The following is an 18,811-nucleotide window of genomic DNA, read 5'->3' as shown; positions in this document are numbered from 1 at the left end:
TCTTTTCGTGTATCTGTTGGCCACCTCCACGTCTTTGGAGAAACGTCTGTTCATGTCATCTGCCCATTTTTAATTGGATTATTTGTTTTTTGGATGTTGAGTTGTATCGGTTCTTATTAAGTTCTTTACATATTGATATATTTTGTTTGTAAGTTCTTTATATATTTTGTATACTAACCCTTTATTGGGTATGTCATTTGCAAATATCTTCTCCCATTCAGTAGGTTGTCTTTTAGTTTTGTTGATTATTTCCTTTGTTGGAGCACTTTTATTTTTTAAATGATAAAGTAATTTTTCCCCCATCTATACTTATCTGAATAGCTTGGTTAAGTAAAAGCAAACAAAACTCTGTTTTCTTACCTTATATGCTAACCATTTTAAAAAAAAGAATGATATAATTTATTTTTTTTTTTTTAGAAAACCCAACCTTTTGCTAATTATCTGTGGCAAATCTCTCCATCTCTCATCCAACTGCTCCAAATGTAGTTTCATCATTTTCACATCATCTTTGGAGGCCACTGAAAATAGTGATTCCTTCAATTGCAAAAGGTTGCTATAGACTGAGGCCTGGGATACAAGTTCGTTTTGCAGTGCCTGAAAGAAACAGAAAACATTGTAGATCTCATCCCAGCATGATCAACGAAGAAGGACCATGTGACACAGGTGGTTGTTGTCCAAAGGCTTTGCAAAACAGAAGTCATTGGGACCAGGCCTAAAGAGAGTTTTTATTACCCGATTGAGAATGAATTTGCTCAACCTTTAATGAAACATTTAAAATGCTACTAAGACCTGAATTCGTTTTCCGAAGTCTGAGTTCTATTGAGTTAGGCAACTTTCTTTCTGCAGAATTGCTTTCAAGATGAAGAAACGGAGGAGGTCAAGCGAATCAAAGAAAAGCTATTGCTAAAGAGAAACAATGCATTTCTAACAATAATAGAGATGGAATTCTGGGTACCAGGAACATGGTCTCCCTCTTCCTTTAGAGACTATATTTCCCAAACTGGGAAACTTTAAGGCTCTTCATTTTGTTTTCATGCCACAGAATGACTTATTTTTAATCAGGCGACGAATCTCTGAGGTGCTGTGAGGGGTGCATAAAAATTGTGGTTCCCATCTAATACGAGATGGAAGATAAACACTCGTAACATGGCGTTGAGTGGGATTATAATGTAGCGTGGCACATAGCAGATGCCTGTCACCATGCTTTCTCCCCTCCTGAATGAGGCCAATGTGTGTGATACGAGGAAACGTGCTACAGGTTTCAGAGGAAGGAGTACATAGCCTGTGGATGGCAGGAAAGATCATAAAGCAGAACTGGGACCTAGGCTGAGCAGGACAAAACACACACAGCCAGACTGTGTGGATGTACAAGGAAGGTTCAGAGCACAGTGTGAGGCAGTTTGGCAGATACTGTGCCCAGATGCAAGGATCTCGGAGCCTTCAGCCCCCTCCTGGTCCCCTAACCCACATAGCACTTACGTTCTGTGTAGAGATGTGTAGGAATAGTTTTATGGCCAGATAGCTTTGTGTCATTTTTAAGAAAAAGAGCTGTGACTTCCCTTCTTAGAACACCTTATGGTATATTTTTAAAAAAATAAGAACTTGTTTTTCATTGTGGACTGATGATTGCTCTCTAACCTCAGGGCAGGAAACAGTCACTGGGACTGACTTTCTCCTTCTGAGGAGCGACCCTTTGGGCGATTAATGAACAATGTCAGTGTACAATAAAACAGAAAGGCAGCAGGACCAAGAGTGTGGGAAACCCTCAAAGTCAAGGAAGGAGAAAATGTGAACATAAACTTGCCTGTATTGATTGAAGTTCACTCTCTACTTTGACTCTGTCTGCAGAAATGTCCATTTCTGGAGAACTGGCTATTGCCTCACACCGCTCTAACCAGGTTAAAAAGGTTGACAATTCTTTCTCTAGCCTAAAGAAAGCAGAGGTGAGAAACGAATTAATCCAAGATTATCATGCCGGAAAACTCAACGTTTCCAAAGTTGCAGGGTCCAACACTAACCATTACAAATAATACAATGTCAGTTACATTATTCCTAGATATGAAGGCAAAAGAAGAATAAAAAGCCCATTCCCTTCACGTTCATATAGGTATTTGTACACACGTTTCTATCTGTGTAATACGAAGGTACATATATATCCTCTCCACTCTCAGGGATCTTCATCATCTAACAAAGACCAAGATGTTCCCATATTAGACACATGAGTTGATGTGTTTTACCACTGATGTGACTGTTTCCCAACAGCTGGTCCGGAATTTCCTACCTACGAGTGGCAGTTGAAATCCATGCTGCCAACTCGGGAAGGAAAGTGGCTCACCTCTGCCAGTGGGCCAGTAGGTTCTCCAGCACAGCCTGCCTCTCCTTGGCCCGACTCCGTGTCTCCTCGTACCTCTGCTGCAGGGCCGCGGCCTCTTGAACGGAGGAGGTGCCTCTGTTAGCCACCTTCTGGGCGCTGGCTGAGACTGTGGTCACTGCACTGTTCAGCGCCTCCAGGGCCTGGCAGAGGTCCTGACATGAGGCAAAAGGACAGCAAAGGAAGCACAACATCAAGAAATGAGGCTTACATCTTTCTTTGAGACCCGTCACCACCCCAAATTTTCCCTAAGTCATGATAACCAGTAATGGAATAAAAATGACTCTGTCCATGATCTTCAGCAAGACATCGTCAGTGAGAGAGTTACTTCATGCATATATAAGTCAAAAATGAAAATGGAAAGGTTTTTCCCCAAATAAGAATTTATTGCTGTATATCTGAATAATTTCAACTTTCCCTTAACGATGCAGATAATTTGTGAAAATTATTATTCATTTTATGCCAAATACATATTTTAAAACACGCTCTGTTTAATTTGTAAGAACTATATGTAACATGCAATCATCTCTATCAAAAATATATGGGGAGTGATATAGCTGACATGTTTGCTAACAGGAGTGATAATAACGGTGCCTCGGTGTTATGTACATTTCATATAAACGCATTTAATCTTCGTAAGAATCTTTAGAGTTGTGTTCTTTCAATATCCTCATTGCACAGATCATAAATGATGACAGAGAAAAAAAATAATCTGCTTTAAGAAATCTAAATGTTAGAAAAAATAGAATATTATCGTCTCTGGTACTCAGTTATTGACTTAGTTAACTATTTTTTATAATGTTTATTTATTTATTGAGAGACGGAGAAAGACAGAGTGTGAACGGCGGAGGGGCAGAGACAGAGAGGGAGAGAGACAATTCTAGGCAGGCTCCATGCTGTCAGCACAGAGTCTGACGGGGGGCTTGAACTCGAAAACCGTGAGATCATGACCTGAGCTGAAACCAAGAGCCGGCTGCTTAACCAACTGAGCCACCCAGGTGCCCTAAAAAAATGCATTCTTATTTTAAGTATTCAAATGATATAAATTCCACTCCCCTTTGCAGGTATTCCTTTGTCAACTGTTTGCTTTCTGTCACTGTAGCCCCTGCCCTAGGCACATTATATGTGTGCATCCATGCACGTATATAGGGACAACGTGTGTCATCCATGCACATATATAGGGACAACGTGTGTATATATATATTAAGTAGCATATTTCTTTTTAGCTTTTTTTCATGCCTGATTCTCCCCCTCTGCTCCTTCCCCTAAATTTTACCAAAGGCAAAAGGTCAGGCACCAGACCAAAAACACTAGTCATCAGTGAAAGATTAGTGAGAACATATTCTTTGCACATCTGGGTGTAGTGAGTTAGAATCTAAAATCTTCTATGCACATGCAGTTTTTATGCACATTTAATTTTTTATAATGCCTGCAAGAAGTAACAGAATTTACTAAAGCTATAATCAGAAAAAGTTACATGTCTTAATTATGAGAAAGAAATACATTGTAAATGAATACTCCTTTCATATGAATTTTTTAATAAAGATTTACTTGCGTACTTATATTTCCTGTGTTACGTGAAGTATGTTTGATCTGTATCGTTCCTCAAGTAACATAAAAATCCTTTCAATTTTAACTGCCATAAAAATATTTACTATGTTTTCAAGCAGGAATTATCAGATTCCTCTTACCATATGTTCTTGGAGAATTTTGTATGTTTCTGTGGCTGAAGAACATATTTTAATTGGATCAGCAAGTTTATCTTCAAATTCAGAGACAGACTTCTGGATCTAAAACATTAGTGAAATACAAAAATAATGGTGGGGAAAATGCATGTCAAAGAAGAAAAAGTTATTGAGGAAGCAGCATGCCTATCTTTTTGGATAACTTTCAATATAATGATACTATATATAGATATATTTTTTTAAAAAAATCTAAAATTGATGTGTCCCACTGTTTGAAAGGAATAGATAAGCCTTAATGCCTAATCTGAACACAATGTATAATGATATTTTTATATTACCTCAACAAAGGAACCCCGTGAATATTTAAAAAGTTGGTCATCATTGACAACTGGGTAAATGATTGGCAAATTGTATCTTCCCTTAGTCTACTCTTTCGGGACTATGTATTGCATTTCATTATAAATGCAATAGGCAATAGTAACTTTGGCACGCACAGACCCATTCTTACCTTTCTCAGATTCTCTTCAAACTTTTGCTGCTGAGATAAATGTCCCAGGATTGTTCCTTCCAAACACTGCGCATGCTCTCGGAGTTCTTCCCAGTACCTTCTTATTTGTGTCAACTTGGCTTTGATGCGAGCAGATTCTCCAGTGGTGACAAACTGAGCGAAAGACTGAGCTGCTTCTTCTAGCTCTGTTATGCAGCCGATCTTGCTTTCTATTTCCTGAATTATGACCTAATATTTAAAACAAGGAAAATGACAATGTAGGCTGAGCAAGCTTGTCTTCCTGAAATAACAGATTATCTGCACAGAGAGAAAATTAGGAGAGATTTTCTTAGCTGACATTTCAACATACTTGGGCTATTAGAGAGCAACTATGAACAAACATCATGTTTCCTGACCTTATTTGGGGAGGAGAGATGTGTAGAGTGTCTGAAAAATACAAACTGATGGCGGTCGTGCTCACTGCATAGAGAATAAAGGGAAATACCTACTCCTGTTGCAGTGAAGTGAGCAGAGAGATGTCCCTGTATTTCACTTTTTTTTATTTTTGTAGTTCATGTCTTACCGAAAACTAGAAGTCTCTCTAAAGGTACAGAGAATTCCCGCTTATCCTGTGAGTTATGCCTTGTAACCAGTGGATCTGGGGAGCATTGTGTTCCAATAACTCATAGAAATGCAGTATTGACATTCACTCAATTTCCCTCTAACTTGGTTGAGTATTTCATATTTTCCCAAGGCAAAAGCTTTTCTGGTTCCACTCTTACCTAAAGCCAGCCTTTTCAAATTTATCATCTAGTCTTTACGCCAGTGGTTTCCAAATTTGGAATACATTAGGATCACCTGGCCCCCATCCACAGGGACTCAGACTCAGCAGGTCTAAGGTGAGGCCTAGACTTTGCATTTCTTACAAATACCCAGGCGCTGCTGCTCCTACTGATGCGGGCTCCACTCTGAACCACTGCTTTACCCATTAGCTGTGGCCTCTACAGTGAAGCACCTAGACTAGAATTCCCATTTGGAGCAGGACGATCCTTTATGTATTCACTAACACGTGAAAAGCACCGATGGCCACTAAGGATGTGGGTGCGGGAAGGAGATATGTCTATCATATACATAGAGGCTTATTTATGCATAAGAGAATGAACATGATTCCTCTGAGAAAAAGAGCCAAATCTTCCAATCAAATAAAGCCAAAACTTCAGACAAGTCTCAGTTTCAAGTAAGTTAAATGGAGAATACAACTACCCTAGGAAAAAAAAAAAACTGTGTGACTTATGTCTACGTGAGACAACAGTCAGAAATAACTTGCCTAGATGAGACAATCAGGAATAATTTACATCAGATTAGTGCCAGGTGCTCATCACTTATTTATTTTTATTTTTCATATGCATAACTACAGCGGTATCTCTAATAGAGATTTGTTATTTGAACATGAACACAACCTTTCTTCGTTTTGCTGTTTTTCAAGGTGATGTTGCAGAAAAATTACTCATAAATTCAACAAATATGTATTTACGTCCCCTAGGTGCCAAAAAGGGTTTTGGGTGTCTCAGTGAAGCAATCTTCATTAAGACCGAAGTTCTTAGATTTTAGAGTAATACGTGTCACCAACAAATTCATAAATGCAAACTATGGAATCATACTGTTGGATTCTAATCCAAAAAGGGTAGATGGAAGATGGACCCAGTGTATCTTTTGTAAATTATCAACTAAGAATAGGAAAATCAGTCAATTTAGAGTAGCATGTAATGAAACATAAAAGTGGGCTTCTAGATAAATATCCTTGTGACAATGCAAATACTTCATAAAGTTTAACCCTAAGGTTGTTTTCAAGTGAAATGCTATGACAAGTGTTACCTTATTTCTAATATTTCCTAGATCATCTTTGGTTTGGAAACAGAAAGTGAACCTATTAGCCTAAATCCACAGTACTAATGTATTCCACACCATCTTTGCTTATTTCTAGCAAAAACTTTTTTCTATTATTCATATTCATTTGATACATTTTAGACAGTTTCCAAAATACCATATTGGAATATTAAAATGTCTTTTTAATCTAATGACATGGAAATCTACAATTGAACGTTTATATATTTAAAAATAAAATGTGTAATCATTTTATTTCCCAAAGAGTAAAGAGGTGATGACATTTGATCATTGATATAGTTCAGAAGTCCTGGAAATGAATTAAGGTTGAAATAACAGTAAAATGAATTATGGCAAGAATAAACAAATTAAAAAGGGTATGTCAAAAATTTTTGAAAGAAAATTTTTGATAAAACTATTTAAATGTGCTATTCTTTGTTTTCTTAGGATGTAGTGAAAGGGTTAAATGATAACTTTTAAAAGCAGCGTTAGAGATTAAACATATTTCATGAATACTTCTTAGTGGATTGGCATCTATTTTCCCTAGTATACCACACAAGACATTAACAGATTCCGTACACGAGATTCCACATAGCCTTGAGTGCAAAAGATGTGTGATAAACCAGGATAATCTGCACGGTAATGTAAGCTTAGCTAAGCACCATCGCGCCCTTCCGCAGCGCACACGGGAATCACTTGTTCTGAGCCACACTGTGAAATACCTTGGTATTTATATTACTATTTTTAATTGAATGAAATGGCAGTGGGTTTTCCCCTTCCAAAAACATGAGATTAGATTGAAAAAGAAGTGGCTGAATTTTGTAAGTGTGTCGTGTAAAAAATGTATAAAAGACAGAGAATTCACGTCTTTCAGTCCTTTTCTTCTTCAACTATTTGAATGAAGTGAATAATGACAATCTATGCACATGGTTATTTTAGAGCTGGGAGAGCTAAAGTATCAGGGCATCTCAGTTCATGCCCAAAGGCCTTCATACATGAAAGCATTAGAGCAGTAGAGTCTGATTGTTTCACCTACAGAAAGTCATTCTTCCTCCTTGTGGTTTGGGAGGGTAATTGCCACTAATACTTGAGCTAGACATTTGGAACAATACTTACAAAGTACAGTTGTAAATGATGAATACATTTCATGTTGTATAAGTGAATCAACAGAACACTCCAGTGGGGTTAATTCAAAATCAAGGAAAAGAATAATGTAACCATAAAAACATTTTAATGATATTGCACACAATGCTGACTTTGAATGCATAAGTCAGAAAATAGTAATACATAATTCCAACTATAAAGTGTTGCCCAGTATCAATCAAGACCTCTTAGCTCATCATTTTGCGTGAATTGAATTTTAATAGAGTCACATAGTAATGAGAGATTTGTCGTGGGGCCAACTAGCATTTGATGAAATGTAAGAAAGGAGTTCTTAAAAGCTAGACATGGATTATAAACATAACGTGTGATCAGGTCACCTTAATCTGGTTGATTTGCATGTCCATGGCAGATGATGAAGTTTCCAAGGCATTGAGTTCTTTTTCTTTCTCAGTTATCCAGACGGACAGGGTCTCAAAATTATTGCCAAAATGATCCCACTTGTTTTTCACCATTTCCATGGTTTTAATACTAAAATTAACCAAATTAAGTAAAGAAAATGCAGTATTTTAATAGAAAACAACAATACAGTTTCCTTTAAATTACCAGATGAAAAGAGAGTGAAGACACTTGTGACCATGTCCAAGTTGAAACCATTGGAACAGGAAAAAAATGCACATTCGATCCGAGTACTGAGTCCTCATGTCTTCCTATCTATCTCCTCTGAGAATGAGCATTTAACGAGGTAGTATCTACACTATGTTATGAAAGGAACTGTGCTTCGAACAAAATATTGCTGGGTCCAAAGGGGTTTGAATCCAGGTATAATCTAGGTAAACTCTACACATGACCAGTAGCTGCCAGGACTTTCAATAAGCCGCCCACATAGATTCCACTGCACAGAGCCTTTTAGCAGTCTGGATTTTGTGGACAAGCTCCTTTTGCTCTTAGAGCAGAGATCTGCAGGGATGCTCTACACTCAAAGATCTTTATAAAATGCATCTTTATGAATCAAGATAGAGCTTTTAATCTGAATCCCATGCTGCCTTGCAGGAACTGTTTTATCATTAGAGTTAAACCTGCAATTTATAATCTATAATGATTTGTAGCTATTCTTAGATGTTTGTACAGTCTTGATTCCAAAAGACTCTTATACATTCTTGTACATGAGCACCCTAACTGCTTTTAGAAAATTTGGGCTTTATTTCTTATAAATCTAGTGAACAAAATTTCAACTATAGATATTCAGTTTGTATTAGCTATGCGTATATAATCATGTGATTATGGCTTTTAGTTTAGAAAAAAGACTAAGAAACTAACAGTATATCATTAAACGGATAAGTCCTTGGGTTAAAAAAAAAACTGAAAGAATTTCCCTGTTTACCAAAAGGCACTTGAAGACATCAAGAAGAATGCAATGGCATCATTGAATGTCAAATTAAATAATATTGCAGTCTCAAATGTATACCCTGGATGTGCCTAATGCTCTCATCAGTACAGGTAATGCAAACTAAGTTATGTTGCAAGTTGTCATATGAGACAGATTCAAATGGGCATTTCTAATAAAAGTAGCTTCTTTTCTAACAAACTCTAAGTTTCATTTTTTCCATAACTTGGTGGATAATATTTAAAATAAAGTTCTCAAAGTTTTAAGTCCTAATTTCCTTTAGACTATTTAACAAATTTTAAAGTTTAGGCAGATGTACAATGTTAATTTCAAGGTGTTACTAGTATTCAAAACAAGTTTCACATATTAAAATTCACCTTAGAAATTATGTCCTCTAGCTTAAGAATAATAGGTGTTGGTGATCTGCCAGTAAAGAACTTTGAATAAAAATATGCAGCCATATTATTTTGAGGAACGTTGGCCGTATCTTCACACATTTTTCCCCCTCCAGATTTTTTGTGTGTTTATTTTGTACATAATAGCATACCATAGGCAATATTAAATGTTTAAAAGTAAAATAAATTTTTGAAGTTGAGTTTTGGAAATAGTATATCAATCAGTGACAATTCAAATATTGAGGCATTGTAAACAAGCTCTGGAAACTTCTTGGAGATGGAGACACTTGGTCTGTGTTATCTATAGTTAAGCCTAGCATTTACACAACAAAAGTGTCTCTTCTTCTTCCTCACTGGTGACAGCAGAATAATGCAGTAAAAAAATTATCTGAAATACTGGTTCTTTTTTTGAGATTGTACGAAGGCCACAGAATTTAATAGATATGGCTTTCTCATGAACAAGATCAGTTTGCAATGCCAAAACCACATCCCTCATACTTTTTCTGCTCTACTATATAGATGATGGTTTTCTGTCTTGGTGACACTTCCTTTTGAACTGTGAGTTGCTTCCTCAAAACATGCTGAAATACACAGACACTTTGAGATTTTAAAAGAATGTTTTGAATACAATATACAGGAAAGGCTGTATGAAACTTTATCTCAGAGAAGAAAGTTTAGGACTTGTCAAGCACATACTCTTCTTCAAGTGTGTCTTCTAATTTTTTGACTTGCTCTTTGATTGTCTTGGCCTGCTGTTGAAGCAGCTGCTTATTCTTGGGCCCAAGTGGTATCTCGGAAGCTTCCTTCACAAGATTCTCAGCCTGGACTGCAATACCTTCTGTTCGTTTAGAAAACTCCTAGTAAAAGATAATATAATTGTTAGGAAGGCATCTGCTATTAAATTCTACCCTCAAATAAACTGCACATTCTTGCAGAATCTCTACCAGAATAGATGGATGGATAGATGGATTCATACATGTATGACTATTAGAATATAATATTCTTAGCAATAAGACCCGACTTATTTTCATCATGGCCAGAATAGACACTTCACTAAATTATTTTCATTTTATATACACAGTCAGATATCTACCTTCATAATTATCCAACAATTCTCACAAGAATGTTTTCCATTGTTTCCTGGTTTGGGTTTATTGCTTAGAATTTAAGCTGCATTATAATAACTAACTTACCCACAAATATGTTAGTGTATTATGGGCTCCGTTCAGGCAATGATCAATAGTGACTGATTTTTTCAGCCTTAGAGATAAGAGAGTTCTAGGCCAATTAATATAAATACTTATTTATTTAACTGAAGACTGTTTGAGTCAATATGGTGTATCACTGATACTTTCCCATAAAGAAACATTTTGTTAACTAATTCCCTGAAAAGAGAGATAATCTGATCTTAATGCTGTTAAATCTTATTGACTACATACCCATACACTATGCGATGAAAAGAAGGTAAGTTCTGAGCCAGTCAAACCTGGAGTAGAACTCTGGATTTGCTAATTACTAGTTGTTTGACTTTGGTGAATTATTTTTCAGGCTTTCATATAAAATTCAGATAGTAATGGTTTTCTTGTCAAATTACTGTTAGCATTTTATTAGCAATTTCATTTTGAAGTGTGTGGCACATGGTTTAAAAATTAACACACTGATTTTCATTAACAGCAAACCACTTCAATTCAAAAATTAATTTAATATGGTTGAGGCACTGGTAAATTTGAGCTGTTACCTGAATTCTGTCAGGTACATGTATTGAAAACTGAATAGCAAAGCTAATCCCAGAGATAATCTTGTGTGAAAAAAATCTCGTGTGAAAAAACTAATGTCTCATTTCTTCTCATGTAAGAGAAGCTCACAGGAGGTTTTCATTTTGATCATAAACTCCCCTCCTCCAAAATAGGTAATGAAGAAATCTGATGTAAATAATGTTCAAAGGTAAGACTTCTAATAGCGACCTCTTCCCACGGAGATCCTTCTAGAATTATTACATAATGCCATGTAGGATAGTTACTACATAATACTATTGTATCTTCATGCTTGAAAGGCTTCAAGTCCTCATAGAAATATCAGCATTCCTTCAGAGAGATACCCAGCGATTTGAGACAATAAAAATGGGTAAGTACAACTTCCTTTTTATGGCAGAGAGACTTATAATATCCTAAAAATTGGTATTCGCTAATGTCACATTAAATTCTGTGGTTATAAGCATCTACTGTGGTTATACATGAACTTACAGTCATGGTAGATTCATTTGTGAAGACTGGGAATTCCATCATAATCTCTCAGAATCCCATGAACAGAATCAGAACTGTAAAATAGTATCCCTCCCCCTCCTGGTGATTCCCAGAGCCCAGGAAAAATCATGGAGAAAGTGGAATTATGTTTGCAAATGCTTACATGCTCTCCATCTAAGAGCCTTCTGTAGGAGCTACGCATTGGGAAAGAACAATGCAGAGGAGGAATCCAAAGGACAGAACGATGTTGACTGAAACCAAATTAAGCCAAAATAGAATAATGTTATAAGGCTTTATCTCTAAGTCCTAAGAAGAAAACATATGAGTGGCAGTAGGAAACAGCAGGAAAGGACAGACTCTGGAGTCAGTCAGGTCTGGAGTTGAAACCACGCTCTATCCTTCACTAGCCATGCGATCTTGAGTCACAGAACTCTGAATTTTCATTTCCTCATCAGTAAAGCCTTGCTGTGAAGAATAAACATGGTATTGCTGTGAACTCCCTACCACATGCTGGTGGACAGAAAGCACTCAAGGTCTTTAGCACAACCACTCAAGGGCTACGACTGGAATGAAGGCTGTATTAACAATGTCAAGTGAGCAAAGACGTGGAGGACAATTATTCTAGATGACGTGTTTGTGTAACAGCACATATCGACAGTAAAGTAGCTCGGTTTTTCAATGAAAAATCTAGTGGCTAAAGGTTTATTCTCTGGACTCAGACCTCTGAGGTTTGATTCCCAACGTTACCAGTTAGTAATCCTGAGATCTTGGACAAAATCATTAACACCTTTGTTCCTTGTATTTCCTCATTTATCCAACAGGACTCAAAATGATACCTATTTCTCAGGACTGTTTTGTAGATTAAAGATGATAAACATCAAGTGATTAGACAAGCATGTGCATACATTCAGTAAATGTTAACTCACATTATTAAATCAATCCCAAACCGTTACTGGCTAAGGAAAATTTTAATAATAACACTAAAAAGGTTACACTTGTTTCATCTACCGCTGATACACAAATTCAAAGGGATTAGAGCCACAGGGTATCAGAAGTGCTGGATGGAATCTGGGCAAAACACCTCCATGATAATTAACCCCCAAAATCTGTTTGTATTTATAAAAGATACCGGATATAGTTTTAATACATAAAATAATTAAAATTAAAAATTAAAATTAAAAGCGATGTTCTCTTTAAATGGCTGATGAAAATAATACAGAATTGAAAAAATCTGTGGCTTTATAAGAACTTTAAACTCCTCAGTGAGTTAATGATACAAGAAATAATACAAAATTGGCAGTATGAGAGACACAGAAGCCCTTTCTGGTAAGAGAAAAGAAGCACAGGGATTACTTGTTATTAACCAATGAACATGAGTCTTCTTTCTTATACATTGGCTAACACATTTCTTTACTAACTCAGTCATTCTATTAACCCAAAACATGTGCAAAAAGACCGAAAGAGCCCGTACAACTCTCTAAATGCTTCCTACAATTTATTGGTCTACTCTGAGCATCTAAGGTATTTGAGCTTATAGGCTTGATCTCATGAAGCACACCCACCAAATATTCTCTGTTGGATGTCCCACTGGAGCCTCAACCTCAGTCTATCCTAAACTGTGTCAGTCATCTTCCTCAACTGACAGCTACTCCTTCAAGTTCCCGTCTCACTCTCATTGCGTCTGTTAGGTTCAGAACCTTGGGGATCCTCACCTTTTCCTTTACTCTCTGTCTCTTGCATCCGTTACCACTGCCATCTCCATTACCCTAACTCATGTCCATGTTAATACGCACACGCAATAACTTTCTAATTGGATCTCATGACACCAGTCTTACACCCTTTCAATTTTCTTAAAAACGCTTAAAAATGCATCTCCCTAAAGTACGGCTCTGATCACGTGGCTCTCTTTCTTAAAAACCTTTAAGGGCTCCATGTTGCCTAGCAAGTAATGCTTTAGACCTTCACGTGTCTTTGTGATGTGGTCAACTTTCCATTACAATTGTACTTGTGCCTTTCTGCTTTAAAACCAAATTTCCATACACTGTTATATTTCTGCCATTTCCCATTAGAAGAATGCTTATTTGCAGTCCCACGCTTTGCTTTTCTATGTCTTACTTGCCCTTCAAGTTTCAGTTACAAATATTATTGCCTTCAGAGAGATTTTTTCTAAATGTATCCACCTGTGAGGGAACGACCCATTTCCCATTTCAGTGAAAACTTTCTCTTAGTTCTTGATGTTTAAATCTTATGTTTTCATTCCCCAAAGCAACTTGACCAGTGTGTTGAAGAGTGGAAGGTCAACAATAAGTACGGATTACATGAATAATTATAATAATTAATAGTAATAAGGAATAGAAACACAGCTTTTCTTCTGAATAATGAGTACCATGGGATTGCATAGTCATATTGATATACCTTTGTCTGTTCCAGTTCTGAAGATAAACTTTCCAAACTGCTAAAACTCAAAAAGCGCTCATGGCTGGAACCTGTTTGAAAAAGGTATCTGACCACTGTCTCTTTGTTTGTTTCAAATCGCTCCCACTTTCTTAATGTGACCTAAATTTGAAAAAAATAAACATATGTTATGGATTATCAAAGCATGTCACAAAATACTGTTCACATTTCCATTCATTTGTTAGGCTGTCAACTTCCAGTTAACTCTCTTCATGTTTCATGCGGTTATGCTGAACAAAGATGATCTTAATGTCTCCTATAAGAATTTCACTGTGAGTTTCAATTCACCTACAAAAATCGGATGTGTAGACTAGCACCCTGAGTTTTCTACCAGCTGTAAAGTCCTATGAATCTAAGGATATTGCTCAAAATGTAGATAAGGGATAATGGAAAAGAGAGCCTCCCAGTCTCTTTCAAAAAAAGAAAAATAATAGGGAGAAAGAGAAGGGAGGGGAGTGGGGTAGTGAATGAGCAGATAGCAACTCTTCAGAAACTTTTTAAAAGTGTCAAGATCACAACAAAGCATAAACATATGGCTGCTGGACTGCACAGAAAAGTGAAACGATCCAGTGTTAATTCCTGGATTCGGACAAGTGTGGATTAAAATTCTGGCTTTGTTACTGATCGCGGCTCTGTGACTTTTGTGAAAGTCCTCAATCCCTTTCTTTTTGAGCTTCCATGTGGGCAAAATGTGCTAATTCTAATACCCATCTAATAAGGTTAATGTGACGATTAAGAGAGATAACTCAGGTTAAAAACTTAACACGGCGCTGGAACATCAGAGGCGGGAACAAACGTTTGCTCCCACTAGAAGGAGACATCACCTGTGACCCGGAAGTTAACACCGTCCTAGACTACCGGTCTCCTACCTGGATGCGGCGTTCCTGCTTCTCTCTGCTGTGCTCCATGCTGTCCAGGGTGCTCTCCAGCTTCCGCAGCTCGTCCCGGACTTGGCCGGGCATCCCACCTCCTCCCTGCTGAGCCTGTGCTATCTGCTGCTGCACGTCTCTCTTCTTCGCAGAAATCCTCTTTGTCTTTTGCTGGAAGCATTTGTTCAACAGACGGGGATAAATGTTACTCTCTGAGCGGCTAAGCAGGGACATAAACACCAGCACTCTAGCAGAGGTACAGAAAGGTAAAACCTCTCGGCAGCGTGGGGCCAAACTGTATCTCAAAAGTGAACTTGAACAGTTAAAATGGCAATGGGGACTCTATGTTGATCAAAATGGACATTATTTGTAAATATTTTGTGTTTTTAAAGATAAACAATACAATTAATTTGGTCTTGGGTGTTTTAACTGCGGACAAATTTAAACATTTCACATTTTGTGTAGAAGGCGGGCCCTTTCCTCCGGAAGGAATTTGGTGAAACTATTCATTTGACCTGATTCTCCTTAAAGAATTATTTTTTGCCCCAAATCACAAAGTCTCAACTCTAATTTTTTTAAGTCATTCATGCTGTAAAAATGCTGATATTAAGACATTTAACTCTGGGGTATATTCAGATTGATAAACCTGCCGAGATATTTCGGGAAAGCTATGTTTTAAAATAAACTTTTTATTGAAGTATAATGTACAAACCTCAAATCCATAGCTTATGAATTTTCACAGAGTAAACAAAGGCATATACCCAAGCATGTGATCCAAGAAATGTGAACAGTTTTAAAATATTAATGTAAATATCTGTAATCTCACATTTCTCTGACTTAAATTGACACTCAAACACAACTTTTACAATGATTGAGACTAGTGTAATACCAAGCATTATGTTTTCTTGTGCTCACAGCCTTTTTATAATTATTAAATAAATCTATAAAGCCTAGAGACTGCAGTTTTACCTGTATATATATATATATATATATATATATATATATATATATATATATACACACACACACACACACACACACACACTCTTAATGCATACACTCTTAATGCAACTTCCATGTGTATATATTATCATACATAAAATTAGCTAACATTTTGCTATACGTTAAGTTAGCCAGAATTTTGTTATTAAAATATTTGATTTGAATCATTCTTCTACTTATATGGAGTTTGCCAAGTAAGTTGGCTCAAATTGTTTATTATCAATACATGTACCAGAATTTCTTTACTTCCAGTTCTAATCCTTCATAAGAGGATACTATTCTGAAAAGTCTGGTACTTCATGTGCTTTATAATTTCCAAACAGAGATGTATTCAAAGTTGTAAATTGAAGAGCAGGATTTGAACCTTATGACAAAGAATAGTGATCTTAAATATGAAGCACTTTATCTCTATCCTTTCCTTCTCTGTTACGAAAAGGACAAGTGAGCAAGTTTTATGAAGGTTTTCATAACTCACTCAACTAACTTTCTCTCTATAATATTCCTTGAACTTTTTGATATCATGCAATCACTTGGGCTAGGAATTTATCTTGCAGGCTCTTCTGAAATGGCTGATACTGAACAGAGAACAGAGGTACCAAGTTTTTGTTTTGTTTCATTTAACCATTCAAGTGGATTCCTTCCTGCACCCCCTTCCCTTTGCCCTCATCCTGTGGACGTACATTTCCCTTGATCTCTCTGGCTCTGTCAGTGACTAATGAACTTCACATAAGTGCCTTGGATAAAGCGCGTCCTACCTGGTGATGAAGAAGTAACTGCTGTGCTTCAAACAGATTTTCAGTGTCCAAGATCTTCTCAGCTTGCTCCTGGACTTCTTTAGAGTCAGAAATCAACTCTCCAAGGGAACTTTTGACTATTTCTTTGTACTGGACACAGTCCCCAAAGTTGCTTAACATCTTTTCAACCTAGATTTTCATGAAAAATTGTAACTCATATGATGCCCATGTAATCTTAAAGATTTTAAGAATACATGTAAAGTCTATCTCAAGAACTTAAAATATATACACAGATCTCTAACTTTTATTCTTTCATATACTTTTGAGGTTTATTTAGTTATTAGTAAACTGACATTTATGTGAATTGCAAGCCTCATTTGAGGTGGGCTCTGTGCTCACTCAACCTGGCAATTGAGGCAGGATAACAAAAGTGGGTATATTGTATCTATTATCTCCTGGATCCCTTTAATTACAATCCCATGACTGAAATCCAATTATAAGTTATAAAAGTGCATTATAAGAAAGTTGAGTCCACCCTATTCAAAGTAATTACAGAAAAAGTTTGGGAGGGGGGGAATGAAAAGAATAGAGTATTTATTGAAAATGTACTTCCAGTATTTTTACATAACCATAACGTAATTTCTAATTTAGTGGCTATGTAGTGAATTCTTTTTCCTAAATTTTAAGCTTTCTCTTCTGTCTAATTTCTGCTTCCTCTAGTTCCGTGTCACCAGCATCTTTTCTTTTCCAAGCCAGTCGTTCCCCAGCTTCACTAAGATTTTCACGTTGTGTACCATTTGTGTTCCACAGAAGCTTTCAGTTTCTCTTTCTCTAATTTACCTTTTTCTTTGACCTGCTTCTGCTCTGAGTTTGGCCCAGGTAACCTGAGTGTGCTGTTTTTCAAACAAAGCAATAAGACCCATGAAAACCACAAACTTCAGATCTCAGTAAATCACAGCTCTTGTGGAAAGAAGTGATTCACCATTACATATTGTCAATCTACCCACAGCCTTTTTTTGCCTTACACTGGACAATTGCAAACACTTCGTGTTCAACAATAATTTAAATGCTAAATGGATTGATGATCACAGGATGCACTGAATGTGTCAAATCCATCTTTTAATATAAATCTTTACATGAACAACATGAATGTTTTCCATTATTCTTTCTTTGTTTTTACTAGTGATGAAGTAACATATAAAGGTATGAGTATAAACTATGCAGAAGTTTAAGGTAGATGAGTGTGCAAAGTATTAATGTGTCTATTTGTTAGAGATAGATTTTTGCTACAAGTCCCATGGGCAATGTCATGAGAGTACTTAGAGGATACAGTAAATAAATGGGCTTGGTAAAGTGTTAAGGAGACTGATAATTTCTAATTTTAAAGGCTGCCAAAGTGTTTTATGTGTGTGTGGGTGGGTGGAACAAAATATAAACTCACCTATCGATGTAACTAAAACTATTTGTTAGGTCTTGGATCAAAGATCACTGGCACATATATTTATTTTTTAAAACTGTAACCATTATTTTTGCCTTTACCAGCTTCTTTATCAAAGAAAGAATAGAGAAGAATGATGTCAGAATTTTACTTAAAGTATGGCAGCGGCACCAACTAGACTATTGCCATGAAAGATGGTTATCAAAAGGATTGAAATAACTCATGTTCCAAAATTTGACTAATGCTATCACTATTTTCAATTAGTCAAAAATTCTTAAGAAAACTGACACATAATATCAAAATTTTCACATAAAACTAAAATCACATGCAGTTCAGAGTATTTTGAGCTTACGAAAATTCACTGCTAGAGTCTCAAACAGATCTACATGCATTGAAAATATAAAAGGTTAGTTGATCAAACTGTTAGATTAAGGACATCTACAGAGAATTCCAAATCTTTAGAATCAGGGAACTTTAAGTCATCCAGATGATCATTTTTCCATGCAAGTTTATAAATGACTTTAAGAAATAATAGTAACAGTCTATTCAACTTTCCATTCTTACATTATCTTCGCGTGCACAAACTCATTAGACTTGCATGGCAATCTGGTCAGTGAAAATGTTCTTGCTGAGGGTAGAAAGGGCCCTACCAGAAATGAAGGAGATAGGTTTGTGTATTTTAATCCACAGAGGAATATAAACACTGAAACGTATTAATAAGAAGTTTAAAATGAGTAGCTCTTGGGACGCCTGGGTGGCTC

General features: G+C 36.5%; 1 protein-coding gene across 18 annotated transcripts in view; it reads right to left on the bottom strand.

The window, feature by feature from the left end:
• The window catches only part of SYNE1 (spectrin repeat containing nuclear envelope protein 1), a 476,190-nt gene that overhangs the window by 272,917 nt on the left and 184,462 nt on the right, over positions 1-18,811 (bottom strand). For all 18 annotated transcript variants that reach the window (XR_008422842.1, XM_053904367.1, XM_053904354.1 and 15 more), the window contains 10 exons: positions 16,634-16,801; positions 14,877-15,047; positions 13,969-14,109; positions 10,007-10,167; positions 7,909-8,059; positions 4,565-4,792; positions 4,063-4,161; positions 2,336-2,526; positions 1,805-1,928; positions 428-594 (listed from right to left, as the gene is read on the bottom strand). Coding sequence is in view for 17 of the 18 variants with exons in the window: in XM_053904367.1 (XP_053760342.1) it covers positions 428-594; positions 1,805-1,928; positions 2,336-2,526; positions 4,063-4,161; positions 4,565-4,792; positions 7,909-8,059; positions 10,007-10,167; positions 13,969-14,109; positions 14,877-15,047; positions 16,634-16,801 (1,601 nt within the window). In the remaining variant the exon portion in view is untranslated. The remainder of the gene's footprint in view (positions 1-427; positions 595-1,804; positions 1,929-2,335; positions 2,527-4,062; positions 4,162-4,564; positions 4,793-7,908; positions 8,060-10,006; positions 10,168-13,968; positions 14,110-14,876; positions 15,048-16,633; positions 16,802-18,811) is intronic.

Source organism: Panthera pardus, unplaced genomic scaffold (genome assembly GCF_024362965.1).
Source record: "Panthera pardus isolate Hobbes unplaced genomic scaffold, ASM2436296v1 HiC_scaffold_17, whole genome shotgun sequence".
Taxonomy (NCBI): Eukaryota; Metazoa; Chordata; class Mammalia; order Carnivora; family Felidae; genus Panthera; species Panthera pardus.
This window is presented reverse-complemented; position numbering and strand designations above follow the sequence as displayed.